The 21748-nt window shown below is 46.1% G+C and overlaps 2 protein-coding genes across 3 annotated transcripts in view; one reads left to right on the top strand and one right to left on the bottom strand.

The window, feature by feature from the left end:
* MYLK4 (myosin light chain kinase family member 4) overlaps positions 1-4950 on the bottom strand; it is a 105833-nt gene extending 100883 nt beyond the window's left edge. Inside the window, exon 1 of the mRNA XM_033216050.1 lies at positions 4895-4950. Coding sequence (XP_033071941.1) covers positions 4895-4950 — 56 coding nt within the window. The remainder of the gene's footprint in view (positions 1-4894) is intronic.
* Positions 157-20771, top strand: WRNIP1 (WRN helicase interacting protein 1). Of its 2 annotated transcripts, none has more exons than XM_033216048.1 (7): positions 157-1238; positions 3509-3700; positions 4957-5198; positions 14184-14413; positions 18444-18599; positions 19358-19437; positions 20032-20771. In XM_033216048.1, exons 1-7 carry the CDS (start codon positions 429-431, stop codon positions 20305-20307), a joined length of 1986 nt encoding a protein of 661 aa, XP_033071939.1. In that variant the 5' UTR covers positions 157-428; the 3' UTR covers positions 20308-20771. The 2 variants fall into 2 exon arrangements, with proteins under 2 accessions (XP_033071939.1, XP_033071940.1); XM_033216049.1 differs by having other exon boundaries at positions 163-1238; positions 5032-5198.
* Positions 20772-21748: the final 977 nt, after the last annotated feature.

The following is a 21748-nucleotide window of genomic DNA, read 5'->3' on the forward strand; positions in this document are numbered from 1 at the left end:
CACCACGCTCGCCCCGCGACCCCTCACAAAAGCTGTTCTGAGTCGGAAACGGACGCCCGGCGGCTGGGGCGAATGCCCGCGGACTACACTTCCCGAAGTGCCACGCGAGGTATTATCGGCGGGGATTGGGACAAACGGCCACGGACTACACTTCCCTACATGCCGCGCGTGGCGCTGCCGCCTCCGGGGCAAACGGCGACGGACTACACTTCCCGACACGCCGCGCGAGGCGCTGCCAGCGGCCGGTCGAGGGCGGGCGGACGCGGGAGCTGCGGACGTGAGGCATGAGCGGCGCCCTCCCCCGGCCCGCGAGCGTCCTGCTGGCTCCCCGAGCGAGGGTCGTGCGGGGCTGGGCCTAGCGGAGGGCATCGGAGGCCTCGGCGTGTGCACGGGCTGCTGCGGCAGCGCCGGGGAGGGCGGCGGCCGCCATGGAGGTGAGCGGGCCGGAAGACGACCCCTTCCTCTCGCAGCTGCACCAGGTGCAGTGCCCCGTGTGCCAGCAGATGATGCCCGCCGCACATATCAACTCGCACCTGGACCGCTGTCTGCTGCTCCACCCCGCGGGGCACGCGGAACCCGCGGCCGGGTCGCACCGCGCCGGGGAGCGGGCCAAGGGGCCCTCGCCGCCCGGCGCCAAGAGGCGGCGGCTGTCAGAGAGCTCGGCGCTGAAGCAGCCTGCCACCCCGACGGCAGCCGAGAGCAGCGAGGGCGAAGGCGAGGAGGGCGACGACGGCGGCGAGACTGAGAGCCGCGAGAGCTACGACGCGCCGCCCACGCCCAGCGGCGCCCGCCTCATCCCGGACTTCCCCGTGGCCCGCTCCAGCAGCCCCGGGAGGAAGGGGTCGGGGAAGAGGCCGGCGGCCGCCGCCGCGGCAGGGAGCGCGTCTCCGCGCAGCTGGGACGAGGCGGAGGCGCAGGAGGAGGAGGAGGCGGTGGGCGATGGCGACGGGGACGGGGACGCGGACGGCGAGGACGACCCGGGGCACTGGGACGCGGACGCTGCCGAAGCCGCCACCGCCTTTGGGGCCAGTAGCGGGGGCCGCCCCCGGGCGCTGGCGGCCGAGGAGATCCGACAGATGCTCCAGGGCAAGCCGCTGGCCGACACGATGCGTCCCGACACGCTGCAGGACTACTTCGGGCAGAGCAGGGCCGTGGGCCAGGATACCCTGCTGCGCTCGCTCCTGGAGACCAACGAAATCCCCTCGCTTATCCTGTGGGGGCCGCCGGGCTGCGGCAAGGTGAGTGCAGCCTTGGCCGCAGGGCTTCCGTAGTTCACTCGGCGGTGGATGCAGCTGACGGTCCGAGAGCCGCGTGTGCTGCCCCCCAAAGAAGCCGCCTGACTCTCCTGGATAAGAGGGCCCAGGGGTGCAGACGCAGGCTGGGCTGGGGCAGTGCCTGGTCCACAGGTGGAGTCTGTGATGAGTGTGAAAAGGGTACACACCCCCAGATTCGGGAGGCAGGCTTCCCGGGTTTTCAAAAGGACGATGTCTGTGAATCCATAGTTTTACAAGATGTGGACTCTTAGATTTGATCTGCCTTTATCTTCCATCGGTCTCCCCGCCCTCTCCCCAGACTTTGATTTAGTAACCGAATTCGCAAGGCATCAGCGTGTTTAAATTGTAAAGAAACGTTTGTATATTCCGTTTGTACGTAATACGGTTTCAGCTTTGAAAAAAGAAATCGGATTCTGTTGTGCTTCCTTCCCTTTCCACTAGTTGTTAGTTTAACAGACTGGTATTTATTTATTCTTGAGAATATGTTTATTTAACATTCTTATATTCTTGAGGATATATTTATTTTACTAAATATATTCACATATATTTACAAAACTAACATAAAAACTTTTTCATCTGCAAGTCATTTTCATTCGGTATTTCCGTAACTTTTCTCATAATGCCTTGTACTCTAGAGAAGAAACATCCGTGCATTTTGGTGTCCAGTTCTGTGTCCCTTCGTGAGGGGTTAGCACAAGTCCAGACGAGGGCAGTTAGGATATCGTGAGTCTAGAAAGCATGTCATTGGAAAAACACTTGAGAAAAAATGGAGGAGGTGAGCCAGAAAACAGAGAAAGCTAAGAAGTGCTTAAGTACAGGATGCTCTTTTATCCAGAATAGGGGAGAACCAGCATCAGGGAGGGAAAGGGAGAATTCAGGGGTCAAACTGTAGAGAGTTCTTGTAGCTTTGAGATTCAGACTCCTTTGCACACAAGGCTTTTATGATTTTTCTCCTATTTTTCTTTCCAGCTTTATCTCCCACAACTTAACCACACCCCCTTAAACTCCAGTTCCTGGAATGAATTGCCCTTTTTCTGCCTTCTTGTTTGCACTCATGCCTTCCCTTGGGCCAGGAATAAACCACATCTATCCCAAATAAGATTTTACGATGATGGTGGTCAAATTGTTGACGTCTGTCCCCATGGATTTAGTTGTTAACCGCATTTAAGGGATTGAGCAGTATCATTCTTAGTAATTGTGAAGTCTTTACATACGATCATGAGAATGGATAATCAGCTGTTGGTGGCGCCAGACAGCAAGAAGGTCTTTAGGGAGAGGAGTGGGTGACCTCCTCCCACCTACCAGATACCAGGCAAGAGCTTTGGGTTGTTCAGGCTGCTCAGTGAGGTGGGCGTTGGTCATTTGCAAGCCTAGGCATCTGTGACATCCTAGCCTGATTCCAAAAGGCAGGCTGGCGGGGATTTGGTAAAGAAGCAGCCACAGAATGGGTGCTCTACAACTTTTAGAAAACAAAGTGCCACCTTTCCATTCAGGTGCAGATTTGTCCCACTCATTAAACGGTCTTCAGTTTTTCTGTATTCTCATCCTTTAGTACTAATAACAATAACAACATTCATATTAACAACAGCATATACATATTTGTGGAGCACCCAAGAAGTGCCTTACTTGGGTCGCCTTGGTTTTCTAGTAAGTGCTAATGTGACCCCAGTGCTGCCCTTCATCTCCTACCAGAGTGAACATGCAGAAGTGGCCTGCAGTCATCTCAAATGCTGGGTCGATGTCATTGGTCTCAAGGCAGATGCTCCCTCACTCTCCTTTTCTCAGCTGTGCTGAGCTTTCAGTTGTGGTTTTGTGATGAGTTCTGCACCTAGGTCCTTCAGCAGCAGTGCTGTCTTGGCTGGAGGAGGGAGAATTTTCTCTTTGGTGAGAGGTCACAGCTGTTACTCTGCTAAATCAAGACAGCTGCTCTTTACTGGGATTCCAAAGATCTTAAAGAGTCCCCCAAAAAGGAATCAAAGGTAGTTAGGGACAGAGGAGAAAAGGTCAGGATTAGCCTAAGGTTTAGCTACTTTCCTGTTTTATTTATAATGTTGGTTTTTGTGTTTTTGTTTGTAAATGTACTGTGGTATTTTTGCTTGTATCTGTGCTGCTAAGCATTCTTCAGAGTTCAAGTTGTTTGGCAAATAGTGATGCTGCTTGTAGTAGTTCCCATGGGTGCTGGTCTCTCTGTGTCTTATCAGCTTTTCAAACTCTATCTATGTCATCTTTTCTAGACCACTCTGGCTCACATCATAGCCAACAACAGCAAGAAACATAGCATAAGGTTTGTGACATTATCTGCAACAAATGCCAAGACAAATGATGTGCGAGATGTCATAAAACAAGCTCAAAATGAAAAGAGCTTTTTCAAAAGGAAAACCGTCCTTTTTATTGATGAGATTCATCGGTTCAATAAATCTCAGCAGGTATATTAACTTCCTTCTACCTTTTGGTCGTTGTGAACATCAAACAGAATATAAAGTATGTGAGATCACTATACAAATGCTAGAGACTTATTATTGTGAGCTTTGTTTACAAAGAAGCATAGGCTTGTCAACCCATCTCCTTCAAGCCTATTTCCCCACACATTACTTAGTGTTTTTTGGTCATAAGAAAATGCTTTCTCTATCTGATAAATGAAATGTTTGGTATATACCTGAGCTATACATATCAGAAAAGCAGCTTTGAATCAGATTTTCCAGTTTTCGAAATTTTTAATCTAAATACTAGGAGTCATTGTGAACAGTAAAATAATGATTTTAAGATCATTATTTTAACGGGTTTTTAAAAATTTCTTTAACGGTATTTTTATTTTCAAAATTAATCTGTATTTTCTGTAACTCTAAGCTCTCTTCAAGGTGAGTGTTGGAAGAGCTAATGATTACTGTTTATTTAAATGGCTTTCTGAAATAAGAGGACACAAGCTGTTTTTACAAACAAAGCCGCTTTGGGATTTTAAAAAATGACATTAAAATTTTACCAGGCTAAGATCTGGGAGCTATACTCTAAATAAAAACAAATTAAAATAAAGTTTAGGCATAACTTTTTAGTGTATTTTGTTGCAACTTTTTAATCATACATAGAATGTTTCACAAAACTCTACTAAGCCTTTTTTGAACCTTTTTTAATAAACAGACCCTTTTAAAGTTCTGATGGAATGTTAGCATTCTAGGTGTCATATTGGACCATTGACTCATCTTAGTATTTTTTTCTAAAACAGCATAATGACCAACTTTGTCAGGAGTAATACTATGATTGAGTACTTGCAGTGGAATAAGATTTTGGAAGTGTTAATGTTTTTGTGTGTTCTTTCTCGTCTGTAAATAAATAGCTGTTACATATAAGCTATGTGCCAGTTCAGCCTTGGGTAGAAGATGCTTTTCTGAGTAAAGAAATGATTTATGTTGAAACTAAGTTAGAATTCTACTTAAAGCTATTAGTCTGCATAGCAGCAAGAGATCAGGCTTAGACAGTCATTCCAGAAGATGTGTTTTAGACTTAAAAGCAAGAGTCGTACTCCCCCAAATATTGCATCCATATTCAATGAATATAAGGCTGCTGCTATTCCTGAACTCGACAGAGAAAAATGAGGAAAAGAAAGGAATGGATAGCCAACTTACATAGGATTCTGCAGGTGGCTGTTGACTGGAATCACTTTTTTCTGTTTTCCTCCCATGATTAGGACACTTTCCTTCCTCACGTGGAATGTGGGACGATCACTCTGATTGGGGCAACCACTGAAAACCCTTCCTTCCAGGTCAACGCTGCTCTTCTGAGCCGCTGTCGAGTGATTGTTCTTGAGAAGCTTCCAGTAGAGGCAATGGTGACTATTTTAATGCGAGCGATCAACTCCCTGGGAATCCACGTCCTAGACTCTAGCCGTCCCACTGACCCTCTGAGCCACAGCAGCAACAGCAGCTCAGAGTAAGTTGACAGTGTGCAGCGTCCTGGGGGCACACACCTCCCAGAGAGTCCTCTGGCAGGGGGCCAGAAAGGGCCGGGCATCAGTGAGGAGAGGGTGGGGACAGAGAAGAAATGTTGATCTGCCCGTAATGAAAATAAAAGAGGAGGGAAATGTTCGATTATACCTAACAAAGGTATCCCTGCAAACTTTAAGATGCATTTTCTAGCCTCTGATGTGTGTTTCTATAATTCTTCAAGCTTTAACTTTGCTTTGTTGTTTTAGCTCTTGGGTGTTTGCTTTTGTGCTTAGGGTTCTTTGGGAAGCCTTATTGATTACTTGAAAGGCTTTATGTCCCTCATTGATGATTTGAAAGGGTTTATGTCCCTCACTGAATAGAACATATAAATAGATAGATATTCCCCAGACTTACCACACAACTCTTTTGAGCATTGTAAACTTGTTTCCGTTTCTTTTTAACCTGCAGTTTAGCATTTTGTTAAAAAAAATCAAGTAAAAATTAATGTAACTTGTAACCTTAAAATTATGTAATCCTTTTTACATGCTTGAAACTCAACTTCATGAAAGTGAAGGAATGTTAACTGAAAATGACATTAGAGGCTGCCCCTATCCTTTTGGTGACCTATTTCTGCATGATGAGCACCACATGAGCTCATTAATGCCCCGAGTATGTCTCATAGGTAATCAATCTGATTTCTTGCGTCAGAGGTTTTCCTTTTTTCGTATGAGAGCATGTTCTTCAGATGGTATTTGTTCATGTGCTGGCTAAAGTGCTGCTGGGGGACATAATCTGGTCTGATGAGGGGCTATTGCCCACCTCCGCCTGCTGTGGACTCTGCAGCCGCTCCCGCCTGCCCTGAGGCCAAGTTCTGGAGCCACTTTTCTGTGAGGATTAAAGTACAAAGCATAGTTTTAGGCTCAGGGTTTAGGTTTCAACAGGCTCTCCCTATGTGTCTGGCCCCATTTGCTCCTGTCTGAGATGGAGGAAGAATTCCGCCGTGTCTCATGAAAGCCTTGCAACATTTGGCCCGTGGACCACTGGGTAGGACAGAGTGGCCTCGTGTTGGAATCCCGTGGTGATGGGGATAGCCATGAGATGTGTGGCCACAAGCAGTGTGTGGAACCTGCTGTTACCAGCCACGTGGACTCATACTGAGAAGCCCTTTATGTGGTGGGCATTTCTCAGAGCCTAAGGGGGCTGCCAGCTCCTCACATCTAGTACAGGTTTAGTATCCCAAATCTGAAATCCAAAATGCTGCCAAATCTAACGCTTTTTGAGCACACCTTCATGATACTCAAAGGAAATGCTTATTGGAACACTTCAGATTTCTGGATTTTGGGTTGCTCATTTGGTAAGTGTATAATACAAATATTGTAAAATCAAAAAAATAGGAAATTCAGACCACTTTTGGTCCCAGGCACTTCAGATGTGGGATACTCAACCTGTGTAGCTTTCCTATAACAGAAATCTCATTACAGACTCATAGAACCACATGGTAAAGACAAACTGAAAGAAGAGGGAAAATCCTAACTTGCTTCATGTTTGTGTGTGCTCTTTGTTCTGTGTACTGGTTATTGTAATGTGTCTGCAACTTAATACTCTGCATGGAGGTACATGTCGAGGGTGATTTTTATTGATTTCTTGTCATCAGTTCATGAACTAGAACATGAGATCAATAATTAATATTGATGACGTGAAGTTAATAATAATCAGTTGCTACTCAGATGCCCTCAGGTTTTTTCGCCTCTCCCTAGTCACTGCTATGCAGGCGTTTAAATGAAGTGAGAAAGGGCGGCAGCTCATCCTTGTGAGAATTGCTGCGTTTTATTATTAAAAATCCTCAGGTGATTTGCAGGCGCATTAAAGTTTGAGAAGATCAAGTGAAATAATTAAGATTTAGTTATTGAAACTGATATAAAAATGAGCTAGAGATTCTTAATCTGCTAAAATTGCTTTTCAGAGAAAACCTCCCATATCCAGTAAATGATTTACTATTTCCACTACCACTTGCTTAGACTTGATCCCAGTTATATTTGCTGTCTTGTGTCCCCTGCTTTCCTGGAGAAACTGTGAGGACAGGAGCTTGACCTTGTTCACATCACCAGCACAGTGCCTGGCGCACATGATGTGCTTGATGAATGGTTTGGAAGTGAATAAATCCTAGCTTTCAATATGAGAAAAGTAGTTTAATATTTTTTGTATCATCCAGCATGAGGGATAATTACCCAGGTATCAGGAGCCTTTTTCTTTAATACTGTTGCCCTTTTCATCAGCAGCAAGCAGAGTAAAATGAAAGAATATTAAGCCTAAATCCATTAATTGGCCTACTTGTTAGCAATTCTAGCAAGAAGTTAAGTTAGGAGATATCATAGGCCACAGAAAGAACTCTTACAAGTGATTTCTACATCCAAGTACCTGCCACCCCAACTGTCATGGATAATGAAGAGTGGATTATGATATCTTTTAGTTGTTTTAGGTAAAATTTTGCTTTCCAATCCCTGTTGATAGCTGTATATACATCCTTGTGCATATAAATCAGATTTGGTGACACTAATCTAGTTGAAAGATAAGATTTTTAACCCCAAATACTGACTTTCTCTCTCCGGGAAGCTATTGGTGTGCATTTGTACTCTTGTGTCATGTTTTGGTGCCCTAGATAGCAACTAGAACATTTACAGAGAAGTTCCAGGCTGTTGAACTGCACGTGAGAGGAGGTGAGCAGGGCACTGGATTTGGAAACTAATCAAGCTGCCGCTTAGCCGTTCTTGATTGCACTTGAGGAATTGTGAGTTGTCACACAGTATACTCATGTAAGTGATAAATTCCCATTAAAGTGAAATAAGTGTTCCTTTTTTTAAAAAAATAGTCCCTCCTATAGTTATTATTCAGTCAAAATTGAGCTCCTGCATATGCTAGGCATTGGCTGAGGGTTGAAAAGCTTGTTCCTATGCCTTTAGAGGGAGCACAGTATGATGAAGGCTAGGGAAGCAGGTCGACTTCCAGTGCCATGCTTATACGCCAAGTACGGTGGGCATAGAGAAGCAGCATTCAGAATATGTGAAATCCAGTATTTCACCTCCTAGCTGAGGGGATGCGGAGTTGAGTTCTGAAGGATAAGCAGAATTTAACTAGTGAAATAGAAAGCTCATTGTCTGTGCCATAGTTGCTTTGGTTCGTATGGCTAAGCAACAATGTTCAGATATTTTGCTCTCCAAAAAATATTTGGGTCACATGATACAAACAGTGAAGCATGCTATCTGCTCTGGGTTAATTTTGGAAGCCAGGAAAAAAATGTCCATGATTTGTGATACGATGAATGAGCTTGTGCTGCTGAAAATGAGAAAGTAAACTAGCGTTTCATCATCGTGCACTGCTTGCTGCTTTGAAGGAGTATAGATTCCTAGGTCATAGAATATACACATATTCAAAAACACTTCTAAAGAATCAGTTCTCTGTGAACCAGATAGAGGATAGAAGTCTTTGGAGATCAAGACAGTGAAATGAGAAGCCATAACTGCCCTCTGCCTAGCTAGGCTGTGTTCCAAGAGGTGGTTGGAAGACTGAAAGTGGCGTCTGTCCCTGGGTAAGGGCTGTGGCGTAACTGGCTCTGGGGTTTTTCTCTAACCATCTGGAGAGGAGAACCCCTGACAAACTGGCCCCCACACGAGGTGGCTATGGATTCTTTTTTCTTTTTATAAAAGTTTAAATTGTTTTAAATAATCTTTTCTGCCATTGAATAGAAAGAAAGGTAGTAGAACTCCAGAATACGAGGTCCTGGCCAGAATAAATGGTTGGTATAGAGTAGATTTCAATATTTTTATTTAAAAATGTGTTTTAAGTACAATTAATCTAGTACATTAACACAGCTGTTTTAATGTAAGGGTGCGTTAAAATAATGCCATAAAAGCACCGGCAGCCGGAACCATGGATCTCATGGTCCTTGGGTGCATTTCCTGTGGCTGCTGTAACAATTGCCACAAACTGGGTGGCTCAGAACCCAGAGCTTTATCCTCACAGTTCCGGATGCCAGAAGACCAGAATCAAGGTATCAGCAAGGCCATGCTCTCATCCAGCATCTGATAGCTCTTGGCATTCCTTGGCTTGTGACCATGTCACTCCAGTCTCTACATCCATCTTCACGTGGTGGCCTTACGTCTTCTCTGTGTCCTTACGTCTTCTCTTTTTCTGTGTTTTATAAGGACATTTGTCATTGGATTTAAGGTACACTCTAAATCCAGGATGATTTCATCTTGAGACCCTTAGTTACATCTACAAAGACCCTATTTCTAAATAAAGTCACATTGACAGGTTCCAGGGATTGGGACTTACATCTTTTGGGGTCACTATTCAACCCACTACAGACCCCTGTCAAGTAATGTAATTTGGAAAGGCATGTACCTCCATGGGATTAAACAGAAAGATGCCATCATCTGAAATGTACCTTCTCTCTTTGTGGAGAAAGTCAGTTTTGTTTTCTTTGCTTTCACCCTGGTGTTATGGAAGCGGCAGCATCTGGGATTCTCCCTTGAATATGTGCAGTTCTGGAGAGTATGCTGTTGCACAGTCTGATGAGGGTGATTCTCCTCACTGTTGATACCAATAGCAGTGTTTGTCCAGTCTCATGACATGGCAGGCACTGCTCTACGCATTCCACATGTCTTAATCTCATTCAGTCCTCAATACAGCTCTGCAAAGTAGGTCTCATTACCATCCCATTTACTAGATGAGGAAACTGAGGCACAAAAAGGTTAAGTAATGCCCAAGACCCACCAGCTTCAATGTGATGGAACCAGTGTGTAAGGCACGTCTTCCTGCTCACTGACTTCAAGTGCTGCAGTGGGTGGGGGTGCCAGATTTACAGAGGATGGACCCACTGCTCGGCTTTTCCATTCTGACTTTTCTCTCTTGGCACTTCTTTGTGTAAGAGCAACTCTGTATCCATTTGTAATGGATTAGGAGCAAACTCGTTCCATCTGTAAAGCAGCAGGAGGGCCTTTTAACCAAATCTGCACATCTCGTTTCCCTGGGATACATTTTAGAAACATACCTTGCCCAGCGTCTGTCCCTGGAGATTGGAGCTCAGTCTGTGCTAGGTAAGGTACATGTGGCTGCATTTGTGTCTAACTTGATGCATATCCCTAGTTGAGAACCTCTACACAGCAATTATCACCCTGACCATGAAATGTTCCTTTTCCTTAGTGAAAGAGATCTGTGGGGTTTGGTTTGTAATTTAGAGAGGGAGAGTTTAACCAAGCCATGCATATTCTTTCGTTCTACCATGAAATAACAGGTACATTTTTACTTACTACACTCCTTCTCCACCTTATACATCAAGCTATCTAAGTAGTATCCTCCAAATCCCAGTATTACCCAATGTGTGGAAAACTTCAGGATTTAGGCACCTGGAAGAAGAAAGAGGGCTTCCTGTATTCTTTAAGATTAAAGCCCTTCTCGTCGGTTGGAGAAGCTAAGCTCTCTAAGTCTGCTTTTATCTCTAGGTTTTGTTAACTAGAAATAGAATCTTTTGTAGTGCATTTATTTTAACCAATTTTATTATGAATAGTGTTTTATTATAACATAATTGACTTCCTATTGCTTATTTCCATGTAGGATGTTACGACATTTTGGGCAGTCTATCCCCAGAATAGGTTTCACCCCTTTTTATTGTATTCTACCTTTGGAAGGTTATTTATAAATGCAGAACATTTTATAAATATATGCTTAAATTTAGAAATAATTGTAAATTCTCTAGACTGGGAACACTCTTTCAAAATAGTTTGTGCAGCAGTTACTGTTCGCTGAGGGATTTTGCCAATATCAGTACAACTATCCCTTCATCATTCTTGGCGTGAGTTCTTTCATGGGCTCCCCATTCTAAGATCTCAAGGTATTTTAGTATATCTTACCTTGTTCTTCAGAACTTAGTAAATGGGAGTTCAAGATCTATTTGGTGTTTAAGTGGAACCTTTCCCTGCTCAGCCTTCTTCACAGAGAGTCTCCATTTTGTAATTTTCTTGTGTGATCCTTGTGAGTGCTATCAGCAGCTCCTGTATTACTTGGACAGAGTTGCCGACAGATTGATCTGGGCCTCAGAATACTTCCTTTTTTTGGACAGGGGTGAAATTTAAAATGTGGATTATGCCCAAGGGGAGGAAGAAGAAGGGAGTGGCGGGAGCTCAGGTAGCTTTCGTAGTGGCAGCACCTCCATTCCCTGTGACTCCAAACCAGAAGAGTGGAACCACTTGTGCTTTGGTCAGGAGTTTGAAAGCCAAAGGAAGACCTTATTTTCCAACCACATAAAATCCATAATCATTGCTAAAGACTTATTCACAGCATACTGTTCGTCAATCTGTGGAGCAGACTGCTAGTCAGCTTCTCTCTTCATTAATACGGCCTGCCTCCCCGTCTGTATATGAGGACTAATGGAAATGAGGCCATTTCTACTAGTAAATACCGTGGTATATAAGGCTACCCATCTTGTCATTGTCCCAAGAGCACACCATGCCCCTAAATGCATACAGAAGACAAATTGACGGAGAAGGGACACATACCAAATACTAACGTCAAGGTAGTCTAGGGGAAGGTGAATTTTCTCCCTTTGTGTATTTTTAAAATTTAATGTAAATTTTTAAAAAGTAAATATTGACAGGTCTGAGTAGCTTGCTTTTCAAACAATTATTTAATGGTTAAGGATGTCAAACTATACAAAATATGGTCCCAATTTTTGTTTTAAAAGTTAGCTGTAAGGTTGATGGCTGCATGGGTGAATGGGTCATAAATTCAACAATTGACACAGTAGCTTTCGTTCTCCCGTGAGATAACAGGTACGTTTTTATCTCTCGGTGCTGGAAATATGGATTCTTTTTGTTTTCTCTATACTTTCCATATAATTTATAAGAAGTAAAGGTTTCACTCTGAGATTATGATGAAACTGAAAGTTAGTCTGTTTATTGTGCAAATATCGGATGCCTATCATCTATCAGGTCTGGGAATGCAAAGGAAGAATAAAATATTCCTGTCCTTGAGGTGCTCAGCATGTAGTAGGGATGGAGAGATGATGAATGTAATGTAATCAACACACAACCCAACCATGGTGCAGGATATAGGCTGGTTCAGTCTGTTAGGATCTGCTGGGGCTCCTGCTTTGACTCCTTTTTCTTCCCTCAATTGTCCTAAAGGCTTTTTGTTGCTAGGCAGCTTTCCAAGGAGAGAGAATCCATTGGTTTTACTAGTTCTGAGGCAGAAATGAGATGCCCAAGCAGTTTCTGTTCTCCCTACCTGTCTTCCCACACAGGTTGAGTGCAGTAAGGGGCCGAGAGTACACCCTTCCCTCTCAGGCATGTCACATGTCACGTACTGCCACACCCCTCTGATACTGGTCCTTCCCCATACATTTTCTTTAGTATATGTTCTGTCTGTCATTATCTTCTAAATCATCTTCCAGAAGACTTGCTAACTAATTGTTGGTTGAGAAGTGATCCACAGGCTTTATAGAGTGCCAGTGACATGACCTTGGTGTTTGGTTTTTTGGTGTCTGGTAAGGTCTGCTGAGAGAATGCTACCATCAGGAGAGAGGAAGATGGGTCTCCGGGCTGCACCGGTGGGTGGGGCCCAGGCAATTGGCACGAGTAAGGAGAGAGAGTCCTTTGTTGTAAAGCTGGTGCTGGCCAGGTGTCTTAGGTGTGGTGAGAGACCCACAAGGAATAACTGGAAATCAACTTTGGTACATGTGGGGGTGAGACGAGGCATCTTTAAGACCTTAGGAACAAATCCTTCCATGAATGAAATGCAGATTGGTGTTATTTGGGTTACTCAGTGAGCAGAGTAGTGTCAGTGAGTGGGTATATGGTGAGGGGTTCTGCATTGATCCAGCAGACAAGCTGGGTCCCCTTTGGAAACCGCCACCCCCTCCCCGGTCCAGCCCCCATTGGTGCCTGTACATTGTTTTCCAGGTGGCTGATTCGGACAGTCCTAATGGACTTATTTACTGTAGATGTTCTCAGCTGAATGTTGATAATGACATGGTGAACTGTAACTGAAAATTTATTTTGTTGCTTCACAAATGTGCAGCTAGCAGCTCAGCCAGGAATAATATAAGACCCCACTAAGTCATGAAATGTGTTAGATATCTTATTTAACTCGACTAGGAATAGAAAATTTTACTGAATCCGCCTTCTGATCATAGTTAGATCTTATTTGTGAGGGTCCAGATTTAGAAATGTGACGGTTAGTTTTAGTCCTGATGTTCGGAGAGAGGTGAGGTGGCTTACCCAGGGTCTCATGGCTATGTACCAGCAGTCTTCTCGTCGCTTCCCAGGCTAATGACCTCTCTGCTACCCTGTGCGGATTTTGCATGATTAGTGCCCACTATGAGATGACCCACTGCAGCCTCCATAATGCCCCAGGCCAAGATTCCTGAGACCTGCTTCCAGGACCTGCTGTGCTCACAGTAACTAGGGACCCAATTTGTTGTTTTTAAAATGAAGGAATTGAACTGCGTGATCTGGAGCCCTTCAGAGCTAGTATTCAGATGGAATGCTGTCTCTCCGCTTTGCGGAAAGTGGTCTAAGCACGCCTGTCTCATCGGGATGTAGGCCGCATTTGGAACATGTTTTCCATACACGGTAATGAGGTGCTAGCATTTCTAATAAAGTTTTCACTGTTCTGTAGGGTAGAACCAGAGAGACCACCTGTCAACAGTGACTTTCCAGGCCAGTCAGTGTCTGTTTCACACAAACGTAGATGTGTGAACCTATGCAGTGAGATACCCTCGACACTCATAAGATACAGGGCGATAACCTGGTGGCTTAGGAGACCCGGCCAGTTCGTAGTCTTGGTGATGCTTAAGCACGTTGACACAGGTGAGAATAAGAGTCAAATGCCTTGAACTCTGCAGCGTCCTTGCCGAGAAGTACGAGCTTCTAAGGCGTGTGCAGATAAGAGGCGCAGCCTGAGTGGCCAGTAACTAACCGTGGTTGTGTTCCAGGCCGGCCATGTTCATAGAGGATAAAGCAGTAGACACCCTGGCTTACCTCAGTGACGGTGACGCCCGAGCTGGGTTGAACGGACTGCAGCTGGCGGTGCTGGCTAGGTTAAGCTCCAGGAAGATGTTCTGTAAGAAGAGTGGGCAATCCTATTCTCCCAGTAGAGTTCTGATCACAGAGAATGACGTGAAGGAGGGCCTACAGCGATCCCACATTTTATATGACCGGGCAGGTAAGTCATTGACCTGTGGACAGAGTGAAACTATATGGAAAGAAGTGTGTGCACACCGTCTCATTTCCGGAAGCCTGACTTTCAGCTGGGTCCAAAGCATTCCAGTGATTCTCAGGTGGATCTCTATGTTGGTATGAAGCCTTCCACACAGGGCTGACCTTTCCAAAGAGAGGCCTGAAGCAGAGGCTGCCCTGTTGAGAAGCTAGAGGAGTGTTGGGGTTGGAAATGGCAGGCTGCACATTCACCTTAGAGGGTGGTTGGCTCTTCCCCACCGTGCAGAATACAATCACCTTTGAAAGCCTGTGTCTTCACTTGACAGTGAATGTGTTTTGTGATCATTTACAATGGCAGTAAGTAAAAAGAGGGCTTTTGCCATAATGACTTACTAGTGTGAATTGAGAATTAAAATGCTTTATTGCTGGAGTCTATACTAAAAAATAAATTGTCATGGATCTTGAAGTTTTTATTTTATGTAGTAGCTTTTTCAAAAATTTAATTTTGCTGTGTGCACTTAATCTGTTTGTGTAGAACTGCATTTACAGATGGCAGATTTAATACCAGCTCTTATTAAATCTGTGACCTGCCAATATTAAATGTCATTAGCACAGCACGTTTGCATCTTTTTATAAAAGAAGTGGAAGGTGAAGATAACATGCTGTAGATGAGCAAACTTCTGCTGCTTGAGCATTTGTGGGACTTTGGATGGAGTCATATTGCGGTAACTGTGGAATATAATTTCCACATTTTTAAAAGCTCTGCCAGAAAAGGAAACTGATAATTGAATGTTCCAGATCTCACGTAGGCTGTGCCACGTGACAATGGAGAGTCCTTACTGGTTAGAGAAGGGGTGGAGGGGCTTAAGAATGAATTTGGTTCCAGGCACTGCCTCTTTGTGGGTGAGCACACCCACTGCATGACCTTGAGGGGCTGACCAAAGCTCTTTGGCTTTAGCGTGCCTCAGCTGATGGCAGCTCGGGCGTGTTCATTAGTGCTAAAGACACACTGGCAAGTTGAACAAGCAATCCTGTCTACATTGTGACGTGAATGTGCCCGCAGCGGGGCCTTCTCAGATGGCTGGCTCTCCCTTGTACTCTGGAGCATGATGTGAATGCTTGCAAAGTCTGAAAAGCAACACGTTCTGGGTGTAGAGCCCTGCTTAACTTTTGGCCAAATAGAAAAATTGTAGATATGAACCAGAAAAAAGATTTTAAGACATTAAAAAATCTCACCATGCCAGGATCTCCATGGTTTCTCAGGTGCAGCCGCAGCCGCCTCTCTCCCTTGTTGTAGGAACCATGTCAGGATCTCCACGGTTTCTCAGGTGCAGCCGCAGCCGCCTCTCTCCCTTGTTGTAGGTGTCCCAAAGGATTTGCCTTGTGTTGATTGGAACGACTAGGACTGTTCTTTGACATTTTATCCGACTGTCAGTTGAGGTCTGTATAACATGGCATTCACTAACACTCAGCCATCGAATATTTTATAGGTGTATTCATTTTTGAAATTCTCACAATAACTTTATGGAGATAGCTGTTAATATTACCCCCATTTTAAGATAACAAAACTTGCCTGCGTTCACAAAGCAAGCAGTGAAACTGACCCTTAAATCCAGGTCTGACTGGTTCCCAAGACTGTCCTTTTCCCCCATCTGCGTTTGCCTCCACACCAGCCTTGCTGTGCTGTTACTGATCTCACCCATTACCTCACGCTCCTGAGAGGGGTCACCCCTCCACGCACGTACACACAGGGCGGATCTTGGAGGGGTTCAGTCCTAGGAATCCCACTTCTTGAGCCCCACATTGCAGAGCTCTGCACAGTGGGGATCACATTGTCTATAGCTTGGAGCTGGGGGCAGTGGAGGCTGCCTAGTGCCACAGCCTTAAGAACCCCACATCCTACACATCTTCCTAGTAGGAGCGTGCTCACACACCCCACCCCAGTGCAACATGTCTGCCCCACAGTGGATCTGCAGACGTGGAAATATCATTCGGATCCTGGAGAAAGCTGCTTTTACAGGCTTTGCTCTATAAATAGGGATGGTGGAAGCATTGCCCTGGAAACCTGTTAGCTTATACTCTTGGGCCTTTTTATACCTTGAGTGAGACAAAGACCCACCCCCGGAGTTGTTATTATTTTTTATATGTCACCTAGTACATAGTTACCCACTCGTAGGATCCAGTGATGTTTCTGCATCGGAGTGAAGGCGTTTCTACATGAGAGCAAACTCCTGCCATGCATTGACATCAGGGCTCGGTATAAATCGGTAAATTTCAGGGTATAAAGCAGTATTTAATAGAAGCAAACATGGAAGGTAGCATAGAAGAATACTAGCATCTATCACTGTTGCAAAAGAATCTTTCTACAGTGCCTGCTCTGTGCCAGGCGTGTGTTATTTAATACAGCCCCATGAGGTAAGTGGTCTTGTTGTTCCCATTTTACAGATGAGAAACCTGAGGCACAGTGAGGATCAGGAACTTGCCCATGGCCCATGAGCTTGGGGGTCCAGCCCAGGCTGCCTGGTCCCGGAGGCTGTGCTCTTGCCCGTTCTATTGGTGGTGCTGCCCCTGACATTGACAGAGCGGGAAAAGATGACTCACCTGTGTAGGGGGAGTTTAAATTTGACATAAAGTGGCCTGGGTCGTTTCTTCCGGCCCCCGTGCCCGTGAGTTTAGCCAGGCCTGTTATCTGCTACCCTCTTCCCTGCCTTCCTCCACCCTGCAAAGGAGCACAGCGTAGCCAGAGTGCTTGGGCCAGCAGGATGAGGGAGCAGGCCAGAACCATGCAGATTTCATCCAGGACACCCTCTCTGCCAGTGTCCATAGCACTCGGACTGCACCAGGAGCCCTGCACAGGAGACACTCAGTTCGTCCTCAGAAATCCAGTAGCTGGACTGACCCGTCCATCTGCCCTGGTTCTCAGAAACCAGAATCACTCGGGCTGAACCGTAGGTCCCGCAGGTCTTTCCCCTGTGGGAGGCCAGCATCTTCTGCTTGCTCTCTCGTCCACCTGAAGACCAGCTGTCATCTTACCAGCGAGCTCAGCTGCCAGGATTTGTGACTGGCGCCAGTCGTGTTGTGGACACGGGCTTATGCTGAGCACAGACCAGGTGCTCCTCTGGGAGGAGTGAGACGCACAGGAACACCATCCTGTGCTTTCTCCTGAGGAGGGTGCCCCTCCTTGAACTTACCTGAGGGACGACGGCCAGAGAATAGTGAAATGTGTGCAGGTGCCACTGCTTAGTTCCTGAGAACTGTTTAGCTGTCATTTTTTGCCCTTAAATATGCCTTTTTCTAAAGCACATTTCACTGATTTCGTGTGAATCTAGGGTAAAAATGGGATAAGACCAGGCGGTGAGAGAGTAGGCTTCCATACTTTGAGGGCGGGAGCTGGCAGTCCATGTGTCGATCCCTCTGGGACCCTGCCACACAGGTGTCCCCACAGCAAGGCTGGCAGAAGGAGGTTTAAATGACCACAGGCTTTGGATATCAGAAAGGCAGCTGGAAGTGACACTGAGGAACAGATGGGCTATAACAGCTGCCCTTGCCACTTGGCTCTACATCCTCCTGGCTCCGACTAGGCCCACCGTTGATTTTCCTCTGGTACATGGTAGGCCACAGGATGGAGCCAGAACATGAGACTTGCCCTCCCTCCACTCTTGTCAATGGCAAATCCACTGGCTGGGAGGACCACCTTTCCAAGTGAATGTCCCCTCCCCCCGCCTCTGTGCCTGTGTGTGCACTCCATGTGGACAGCCACAGGTTTCCGCTGCAGCAGCCTCTTCCCCTGAATAGGCCCGGGTTACTGAACAGGCTCCCTGGCGCCACAGAGAACAGCGCTGGGGCATGTCCTGGGATTAAGCCGGAGCAGCCAGTCCACCCCACTCAGAGCACAGTTAAGGCGCTGCCCAAACCTCTCCTCGGCTTTCTCAGGGCCTTTATTAGCTCAGCTTCCTGGAAGTCAGCCAGCGGGGGTGAAGATGGCTTGGACGCCCCTCCTGTGAGCTCTGTGTGAGTGGTGCTTTTTATGATGTCAGGTGAGGAGCATTACAACTGCATCTCCGCCCTGCACAAGTCCATGCGGGGCTCAGACCAGAACGCTTCCCTCTACTGGCTGGCTCGCATGCTTGAGGGAGGAGAGGACCCGCTCTACGTGGCACGGAGGCTTGTCAGGTTTGCCAGCGAGGACATAGGTGAGTGTGATGAGAGGGTCCCAGAGCCCTGTGTCCATGAGGGTGGGGAAATGGCTAACAGTTACATCGTGGCGTTTTTTTGGCTGGGTGGGGTGGGTAGGGGGCGGGAAGAATGTCTCAGGGCTATGTGAGACTGGCAGGAGAAGACTGGCAGAGATAAGACTTTATGCCTGAGCTCAGTCGTTTATTTCTTGGTGTATGTGCTCTTGAATGTTTGTGTTCATAAAGTCACCATTTTCTGTTACCTGTTCGGGAATGTTTTTCCTAACATGAGTGGCTATTCAGAGTATTGCAATAAGATGAGCTGCTTTTAAATTTGCTTTGAAGTCAGGTGTTCAAGGTTTTCTTTGGGCAGCTCCCGAGATAGACATGGAAGACTCTAGACACTATGTGAAGAAGATCAGGAAAGTCTCCTCTTCTTTGGTCTTAGGGGATGTTTTGTTTTTCGTGTTTCCATCCTGGCGAATGTCTCCATAGCCTTCACTTCTTGTGTGTGTTGTACAGAGACTCATGTGTTTCTAGATGTAGAGTTTTTATCCACACGGAAACAGTTCTTAACACCGCACGGTAACCACTCACTAAACATTCCTTGCATAAGTTCATGTGATCAGAGACTAGAGGTAAGTCCGTCCGGTGTGCTACATGGGATTGTTTCGGTCACCGAGTGTAGAAGCAGTGGTGGTCTGTGGTCGCCTGCACGTAGGCCAGGAGGACCGTGTGTCGTGACTGAAGCTCTCCTTTGTCTCCGTGTGTGGCAGGGCTGGCAGACCCGTCTGCGTTGACACAAGCAGTTGCTGCTTACCAAGGCTGCCACTTCATAGGCATGCCCGAATGTGAGGTAAAGTAATCCGCTCAGTTCTGGCAAATCACTTCTTTTCTCTCTTGTGCTCTGTCCCTTTGTAGATTTGAATAAATGTCCCTCCTTCACCATTGATGTATTGGGCCCACTGAATAGGCTTCCCTCTCTAGGAGTCTAAGAGTCTACCATTGGAATTCAAAAGCCAAGCAGCCTAGTCCACGTCAACGAGGTCATGTTCAAACTGTCCTCGGGATTCCGGGGTTCAGAGCACACGCTCCATATTTTCCAGGGAGCGGAGATGTTAAAGGAGCTGAACGGGAAGCCTCTGCAAGTTCGTCCCCAGAGCAGCTTCATGTTCATCTCTTTTATACATTGGGGGCTTAAGAAAAGTTTGATTTAGTAAAAAGTCCTTCGGTTACAAAAGAAATGAAAACCACTCACCTGGTTTGCCTCTCACCTCATGGGAATTTCTTCTCTCTGTGATGGGTGGTTGTCCAGACCGTAGGCACAAAAGGGGCTAATGAAGGTATGTGGGGATCTTCTCAGAACTACCTCGGGCTGTGTCAGGAGGGGCTCTGCAGAACGGAAGCTCGCCATCTTGCTAGTAAACTGTGTCCTCTGTGTCATTGGCAGGTGCTTCTGGCCCAGTGTGTGGTCTACTTTGCCAGAGCTCCAAAGTCCATTGAGGTGTACAGCGCCTACAACAACGTCAAAGCCTGCCTGCGGAACCACCAGGGGCCCCTGCCCCCCGTGCCCCTGCACCTGAGGAACGCGCCCACGAGGCTGATGAAGGATTTGGGCTATGGCAAAGGCTACAAGTACAACCCCATGTACAGCGAGCCTGTGGATCAGGAGTACCTGCCTGAAGAGTTGAGGGGAGTCGATTTCTTCAAGCAGAGGAGGTGCTGACTCCTCAGGCCATGACAGCAGAAGGATGTTGCTTTTTTTAAGAGAGGGCCAGAAAGAAAGAAACTGGATTGCAAAGTTGGTTGCCTGGTGGAAGTTAGAACAGACCAACATTTCGTGCCAGAAATTTAAGAGTCTCATAGGTGGAGGCGCAGTTATTTCAACTAAATGTGTAACTTTGAAATTGTGTTCGTTTGCACTTGGTGCAGCGGTTATGCTTATGAAAATATCTGGCAGCTTTGTGCAATGAATTAATGTTATAAGGAATTATCTATTTTGTCATAGTATTTAAGTCATAATGTCATTTCAGAATTCAGTTCTGTAGGATTTTTTTTTCTTTAAAAAATGTATATTCTGGGTAGTTTTAATTGGTAAAAAAATGTAATTGTGATTTAATACTGCATAGTGTTTTGGGTATTTTTTTTATATGCAAAGGTCTTATGAGCCAATAAAACTATTTCAAAGTACTCTTGGATTCTGTCCTGGTTTTCCTGCCTGGACGCTGGGTACCGGCACTGTCACCATTGCACTTGGTGGGTGGACACTGGGAAGGACAAGTCACCCTACGTGGGAAGAGCGGGGAGCTTAGTTGAGAAGTCAGCGTTATCTTGTTGAAAGTTAACTCTGATTTCTTTAAAGAAATACATAAAAGAATTCTTTAAATGGCCTGTAGAAGACTCCAGTAGTCCCATGCCCGTTCTTCCCCACTTGCCCTGGTTTCTTCTTGCAGCTCCGTATTTCTAAACAGTCATTTTCCTTCTACTTCTTGTGTGTCCTGAACACAAAATGCACCACTCCCCGCTCAGCTGAGCGTTACTTGTCCCTACTGCTACTTCCTCTCCCTCTCCTTAGTGCATATTCCCACAAGGTGGTCCCTTCAGATAGTCGGTCCTCCTCCCACCGTTGTGCGGTCCCTCCTGGGGTCCTCCTGCCTTGTCCGGAAGGCTGCCGGCTGTTGGCCTGGGACGTCCTCTGCCTTTATTCTGAGTGAGATTCCCATTTTCTGGATGCTCCGTCCTGCCTTCTTGGTTTATTCCACTCTTTCAGTGCCGCCCATCCTCTAGTAGTTTTATCAGGCTGGAGGGACTGTACATGGCAGAGGCTTGGTCCCCACTGGCTTCCCTCTTTCTGTCTGGAGTGGTTGCACCGTAGTGTGCAGTTGCCAACCCCAGAATCTCCCTTTGTCCTCACCCCGGAGCTTTCCTTTCCTTCTCCCTGCACCCCATCTGATGACAGGACTGACTGCGCTTTCTGGCACAGGTGGCCTGTACCCTCTAGTAGCTTTATGGAGCAGGGATGTGTGGAGGAAAAACATTTTTAGACCTCGAGAGACTCAAAATGCATTTATTCTACCTTCAGACATATCTGAGAGTTTGGCTAGGAATAAATTGTAGGTAAGAAATTACCATTGTTTTACACTTACCCACATTGCTGTCAAGTTTGA

This window comes from Trachypithecus francoisi, unplaced genomic scaffold (genome assembly GCF_009764315.1).
Source record: "Trachypithecus francoisi isolate TF-2019V2 unplaced genomic scaffold, Tfra_2.0 Lachesis_group10, whole genome shotgun sequence".
Lineage (NCBI taxonomy): Eukaryota > Metazoa > Chordata > Mammalia > Primates > Cercopithecidae > Trachypithecus > Trachypithecus francoisi.